General features: G+C 36.0%; 1 protein-coding gene across 6 annotated transcripts in view; it reads left to right on the forward strand.

The window, feature by feature from the left end:
- The first annotated feature begins 217 nt into the window (after window positions 1–217).
- Window positions 218–7776, forward strand: part of LOC133646691 (mucin-2-like) — a 108279-nt gene continuing 100720 nt past the window's right edge. For 5 of the 6 annotated variants that reach the window (XM_062042344.1, XM_062042346.1, XM_062042347.1 and 2 more), the window contains exons 1-5: window positions 218–276; window positions 4001–4111; window positions 4682–4761; window positions 4844–4901; window positions 7263–7415. In XM_062042344.1, the coding sequence (XP_061898328.1) occupies window positions 4684–4761; window positions 4844–4901; window positions 7263–7415 (289 nt within the window). In that variant the 5' untranslated portion in view covers window positions 218–276; window positions 4001–4111; window positions 4682–4683. Of the gene's footprint in view, window positions 277–4000; window positions 4112–4504; window positions 4610–4681; window positions 4762–4843; window positions 4902–7262; window positions 7416–7776 lie in introns of all 6 variants that reach the window. The other variant, XM_062042345.1, reaches the window with a different exon arrangement.

Below are 7776 nucleotides of genomic sequence, written 5' to 3' on the forward strand. Positions count from 1 at the left end.
CACACACACACACACACACACACACACACACACACACACACACACACACACACACACACACACACACACAAACACAAGGAAACAAAAGGGAAAATGTTGCATGCGTGTGTGTGACCCAGACCGTATTTCATCAGCATGTTTCCCATTGTTTAGTATACAGGTTTAGCAGCTTTACCCCCTCACTAACTTGGAGCTTCTTATTATGAGATGGGCTCACTGCAGACAAACAAGTGATTGTTGGTCTATCAGCAGGAGACGTGTGACATTTGAACTACGGTAAGAAAACTGATGACTTCACCCTCTTTAATTTGTTCCTTTTTCTACAGTAATGGTAGACTTATTTCCCATACTAGAATGAGTCAAATCAATGATAATAATAATGATCTCTAATAATTTGGGTTGTACTGAATTGGTGTGTAAAATGAGTTATCATGTTGGATAGAGATAATGAGCCGTTATAGTGGCATAGTCTAATTTTGTATCCAAAGTACAGACTGTATGGGTTTGATTTTTGTTCAAGGCGCCAAAACCCAGTGATTGGAGTTGTCCAGAACTCGTCCCAAATTATGATTATTGCAACTAAACCAATAATAGAAAGTAGGCCAGAAACTGTATCTGGTCAAGAACATTTGTTTTGGACATGCTTGACAAGTTCCAAAGAGGAACATCCCGGCCACATAATTCATTATGCCCCCCAGAAAGAGGAGGAAATAGCTATGCCTACTTAATCCTAAACCTTCATGTGTCAGCAATGTAATTATTAATCTACAACATTCTGTCCTTTACATGTCCACACTTACAGTAACTCATATGCTTACTTTTTTCCATTCAAGTTTGTTTACTTCCTGTGTTAAAAATGACCTTTTTTTGACAGAAAGAGAAAATAATGTGTAGAAATACTGTTGTAATAAAACTAAGCCTTTATCACAGCATAGGTCACCACAGCACTTAAAGTTAGTATTATTTGCAGATGATACAACAGTGTTTTGTTCAGGAGAGAACACACAGAAGCTCATACAAATAATAACAGAAGAAATTAACAAATTAAAAAGACAGTTTGACTAAAACAGACTATCTTTGAATATCAGTAAAACTAAAATAACATTATTTGGTAACAGTAGAAGGGAAAGTCAAACATATATACAAATAGACGAAGTAGACATTGAAAGGGTAAAATAAACTAGATTTGTCAGTATAATAATAGATGATAAAATTAACTGAAAATCTCATATAAAAAATATACAACATAAGGTGGCAAGAAATATTTCACTGATGAATAAAGCAAAATATGTTTTGGACCAAAAATCACTTCATATTCTCTACTGCTCGCTAGTGTTAACATATCTGAGTTATTGTGTAGAAATATGGGGAAACAACTACAAATGTGCGCTTCATTCACTAAGTGTGTTACAAAAAAGATCAATTAGAATAATCCATAATGTTGGATATAGAGAGAATACAAATTTCTCTATATCCAAATGAAATGCACCAAATTCAACGATATGGTACATTTGCAAACAGCAAAAATTATACACAAAGCAAACCTGCTACCCAAGAATGTACAACAATTCTTCTCAACTAAAGAGGAGAAATATAACCTTAGAGGAAAATCTAATTTAAAACATTTGTATGCTCGAACAACACTTAAAACCTTTAGTATATCAGTATGTGGAATTCAATTATAGAATGGATTAAGCAAAGAAATCAAACAAAGCACCAATATGATTCAGTTTAAACTACAAGTGTTCACAAAGTACAAAGAAGAAGAACATCTTGAACTTTTTTTTTTTTTTAGATAATGATTACTTGTGTATTTGCTATTTGTTTACTTACTATGGTATATTAATTATTTATTAATTATTTGTTGATTCACTGTTGTGTTACAAACAGAGAACAAGGAAATGGGATCAAATTGCTATGGTATGAAAAGAGGGAGGATTAAATAAGCTCTGCTTCTTCCTACTCCTTTTTGGACGTGCGGTCATGAAACAACTGGAAATAGGTGACACATCACATTGTATCGTATGCATGTTGGAAATAAACTGACACTGAACTGAACTGAACTGAACAGTAGGACAATGGCATAATGAATTTGGCTGAGTTTTCATACCGGGTGCTCTTCCTGATGCCCACCCAGTTTTTCAATGTCTTTACTGTCATTAATGGTACAGAGTCTCGGTACACCTCCCTACATACAAGCAATCCAAACATAGTAAAAACTTGACTAGATTAAGAGTAAACAAAAATGCATATACATTAATAATTTTTATTTATTCTATTTTCAAATTTTTTTTAAATTTATTTTTCTCCCCCCCATTGTTTAGCTGTATCTCACCTTTTTTGTAAGGGGCGCCGGAAGTTGGCAGACCCGTCAGCGATCCTGTTCTGTCTTCTTGTAATGTTTGTCTGATCTTGAATGGGATTGTGCTGAAAATTTTAATTTCCCCTCGGGGATTAATACATTATTTCTGATTCTGATTCTGATTCTGATGCTGATAATACTTTTAGATCAAATTAATTTAGATGAATTAGTTGAATTATTAATACATGCATACTTAAGTACAGGATATGGATTGAGCAACACCTTAACGATAAATGAATGACATACTTACTGTATATCGCTTGATATATTTGAAATTGGCATACATACAGTTGTTTGGATGCATAATTGTAATAATGACTGTCATTATTTACTGCCAACTTATTCCTGTGTGTGGTAAACACGATCTTCTTGTTCAGCAATTTATTGTGTTGTACTGTGGTGTTGATTAATTTTTTATCCGTCAGACTGCGTCAGTCTTTGTTAGTATGTTGTGCCTATTATTTTCACAATAGTCCATATGATGGCATTTTAAATGATAAATGATAAATGAGTTATACTTGTATAGCGCTTTTCTACCTTCAAGGTACTCAAAGCGCTTTGACAGTATTTCCACATCCACCCATTCACACACACATTCACACACTGATGGCGGGAGCTGCCATGCAAGGCGCTAACCAGCAGCCATCAGGAGAAAGGGTGAAGTGTCTTGCCCAAGGACACAACGGACGTGACTAGGATTTTCCTTTATTTCTTTGACAAGAAGTAACCGACCTTGACTCATTTGGAAGATGAAAGATTGTATAGAAAAAAAATATGCTTCTGAGTAAAACTTCAAGTTAAAAACAAGTAAATAATACAAAATGTCCTTGAACATGAGCCTATAGACTTTAATTACTCTTCTACAGAATGTCAGGCATTTGGAAGAGGCGTCAAGTTAAACAAATGATTGTGTCAGGGCAAAACTAGACATTCCAACACTTTATAATCCATTATTGTTGTTATTATAATTACTGTTATAATCATTATTATTATTATAATTACTAGACACGCTGAGGTCTCTTCCTGCATATTTTCATTCAAGTTCTTTTCAATTATGCAGTGCAGTTTGGAGATGAACATTAAGTTTTTACCCTGCTTAAGTTTCTGCATGACATGTTTTATATGCAAAGTATGCAAGGTTCAAGGTAAACATGCTACAGGGAAGTTAAAACCACTTTCTGTTTGCACTGGCTCCACTTTAACACCATGCTGATATTTTTGGAGTGACTTGAGAGTTGTGTTCCAACACTTTGCATCACAAACAGCAAAACTATTGAAAAAGTACATTTATAGGGGACCTTTGATGAGTTTGCCGATTTCTGACTTAAACATGTTGTTACAATGCTGGAAAGTTGTGTTACAAAATGCAAAAGCAACAAATACATTCAGGTTCATGCTTCACCTTGCACACATGTGAACACATCCAGTATATATTAGTCAAGCTACAAGCTACAACCAAAATAAAAACATGCATTTTATATTAAAACTCTCTGACAACGTTAAAGTAGGAAGATTTAAATACAGGTCATAGTATTGGTGGAATGATTGGAATGGATCTTCTTATAAGGTATTTTTTTGTAGTTTTACAGTACTAATGAATGCAAATCAACTGCTTTTTTTTCCAACTCTTGTCCATAGGTCTTTTATTTTTCTGACAACGATTCCTTTCTGCTGGACTTTATGCCCACAAAACAAGCATAATGCAGATGTTTTTCTGGCTGGTGGAAAATATTTCAAGGACAACTTAAGGTGTGTAAATTGCAAAAAAGCACAGGTAAAGTGTTCCCTCGCCACTTTTTGGTTCACTTACGGAACAAATGCTCTAAAACCATTGATACAAGTTGCTGATTGAACTCATTTGAAATGACCGAAGATGCATTCAATTATATAGCAGATAAAAAAAACATTTCTCTTTGAGAGAGAAGTTAAAGTTAAAGTACCAATGATTGTCACACACACACTGGGTGAGGTGAAATTTGTCCTCTGCATTTGACCCATCCCCTTGTTCACCCCATGAGAGGTGAGGGGAGCAGTAAGCAGCAGCGGTGCCGCGCCCGGTAATCATTTTTGGTGATTTAACCCCCAATTCCAACCCTTGATGCTGAGTGCCAAGCAGGGAGGTAATGGGTCCCATTTTTATAGTCTTTGGTATGACTCGGCCGGGGTTTGAACTCACGACCTACCCATCTCAGGCTGGACACTCTAACCACTAGGCCACTGAGTAGAGAAGAATCAGAAGTCCAGAAGGTACTAAAGGAAATTAATTTTAATGTATTTTATCTTCACCACTCTTTGTTTGTCTTTTCCTTCTTGATATAGGAATGGCAAAATATAAGAATGGCCTGATCATTCTCCTGGCGACACTCTGTATCCTGAAAACAGGGAATGTCATCAAATGGGTAGGCCAATGTGCTTTACAATGCATTTTGATGTATGTCCAAATAAACATGTGTCATTGACTCTAAGTCTAATTTAATTTAGTTAAATGGTCAATTACACTCAGAAGAACGACACATCATCAAGAGAGCAACAGGAGATGGTGAGTAGAATGAATTTGAATTGACGTTGAAAAACTGTAACCTCAGGGGTTGAACCTTAGTTTTGTTTGTTGAAAATTTTTTTTCCATCATAAACCATGGAAATAACACATAAGGCCTGTTTTATTTACTCGATGGCTTATGAACGTCGCCCAGATTCTGTTACTTACACTGTGTTATCATTAGCCCAATGACGTACCATATAGCTTAATACGTATATTAACAGTGCCTATATAGAGTGTGTGACTGCCTATTTTCACAAAACCACTAGGTAGCAAGGTACTTCTATACAATTTGTAATATTGGTACACTAACAAGACAAAAAGAGAAAAGTTGTGTTGCAAAACGTACTAATTTAATAAATCACACTGGTCAGCAGCACACATGCAATGCACTAGCAAACAATTCATAATATGCACATTCACTTTGCACTGCAAGATTGTAATAGCAGAAAATCTTATTAGGACACCTGAAAGGTAACCATTTTTCATACCCTTCACACACACACTGCAGCACAATATAACATTTCACATACAAATGTCTAATTCATTCTCGAATATATTAGTGTTTGAGAGCAGAACTAAACATAAAAAAAGACAAGAACTCAAATTAGTATGTGTTCTTTTGTGGTTCCTATGCCTAAATATAACTAGGAAGACCCGATTGTGCAAATAAACTACCGTCATGTTAAGTCCTAGTAATAAATATTGTGATTGTTGGTCCAATTTACTGTATTTTCTTTGTTAATTATCAGAGCAGAAAATTAAAAGCTGTTGTTGTTGTGCCGTAAAGCCAAGTGCTTTATTCGACATGGATTCGACATTATAGCGTCTTGGTGCTATTCGTTAGCATCAAGAAAATATCCTTAATAATGTAAATAAACTAGATGAATAAAATCTCTGGTAGCCTCAACAGCATATACTGAATCTTGATATTGCTAGCAAACATTGCTGTACAACAGGGACATCTATAGCTAATTGAGACAAAATATGAACTTCATACCATAAAAACAATTGTAGACATGAATTGTAGATGAGACTAATATTTGTAGCAAAAATCAACTGCAAAGAAACATAATAATAATAATAATAATACCTGGGATTTATATAGCGCTTTTCTAAGTACCCAAAGTCGCTTTACATGTTAAAAACCCATCATTCATTTACACCTGGTGGTGGTAAGCTACTTTCGTAGCCACAGCTGCCCTGGGGTAGACTGACGGAAGCGTGGCTGCCAATTTGTGCCTACGGCCCCTCCGACCACCACCTATCATTCATTCAACATTCATTCACCGGTGTGAGCGGCACCGGGGGCAAGGGTGAAGTGTCCTGCCCAAGGACACAACGGCATGGTAAGAGGCGGGGAGCGAACCTTCAACCCTCAGGTTTCTGACACGGGCGCTCTACCCACTACGCCATGCCGCCCCATATTCGGCAACATATTCTCTTTCAATCAAATCAATCAAAGTTTATTTATGTCGCCCTTCATCACAACTGCAAAGGCAGAAATAAATATGCGTTTATTAAGTATCCGCGTTCGTTTGGCTGAATTAATTGATCCCATTAGCAGCATTGCTATCCACCTGGAATGAGCAGATTACTACAAATTTGAAAGCAAATTTTATAAAAACAACTTTGTCTTCTTGTCTACCACAAGGATTGTGAATGATAGAAAAAATTCCAAAAAAAGCATAGGTCCCCTTCAAGAAGTGTTCATATATAAGTATTTGCAGAATAAGAAAAGTAAATTTATCACAATCGAGGCTTTTTTACAGTTCATCCTCAAGTTCAAACAGACATTGCTAACGTGGTCACTGCCATCTCGATCGTGTCCGTGAAAGCCAAATTTGTACAACCTTTGTCCCTCTATGTTGAACTATCTTAGGTATTTTTTATAACTTTTACCAAAATCCAAATATTCCTATAGGTGAGAACAGTGCATTTTTATTCTTCTTCGACTTCTTGCTGGGAATACGCTTGTTTGCTTCAAAAAGGCTTGCGGCATCAGGACGTGAGGTTGCGTAAAAGCAGCAATTTAAAAAAATACTTTATCTATGGCCTGAGATGCGTCTCAGGCATCTCACTTGTTAACATTCTTACAAGTCACGCTAGTACACTATCGATGTAAACATAGCATTATCTGTTCTGTTGTATCCTATAGTAGAATGTATGTCTATGTATGTCAACACCCCTCTGGTTTACTGGAAGACGTTTTTGGGTGAGTGATAGAACTGACTTAGTAAAAGTCCTGCTCTATACGCAGAACATAGATTGGGAAAAATCCAGCCATCATTCAGATGTTCTTCATTTGGGGCTGTAAAAAAATGTCAACATCATTAAGTGTAAAATGTAATTTCCCTACAGAACTGCTTGTCCACTATGAGTACCAAGTGTCCATCGAGCTAAATGTGACCAGTGTCGACACAATAGACATACTTCGCAGCCTGCTGGACAACAGTAGCTCATCCTTTGCTTTGAGTGCCTCTGCAAATGTGACACGCATTGACATCACAACAGGTAGGCACAGAAATGTTACATAAATGCCACCACAGGTATCTCTATGGTGGCATGTTTATTTCGAACATGCATACAATTACGATATGATAAATCACAATTTCCAGTTTCTCTTTTCAACATGTTCGTAAAGGAGTAGGCAGAGAACAGAGCTTACCCCTTTTCCATTTCATAGCAATTGGTAACGCTTTTGTTCACTTCCTGTTCTCAATTTTTTCACAATTTACTCCAGAAATAATAACATTCTAAAAAATAACTAATTCACTATATATTATTTATTTATAAAGTTGTATTTCACATAGTGAGATGAGTAAGATTATCAAAGGGTTCAGAATGTCGGTCATGATTCTTCTTCTTTGTACTT

This window comes from Entelurus aequoreus, linkage group LG03, assembly GCF_033978785.1.
Source record: "Entelurus aequoreus isolate RoL-2023_Sb linkage group LG03, RoL_Eaeq_v1.1, whole genome shotgun sequence".
NCBI lineage: Eukaryota > Metazoa > Chordata > Actinopteri > Syngnathiformes > Syngnathidae > Entelurus > Entelurus aequoreus.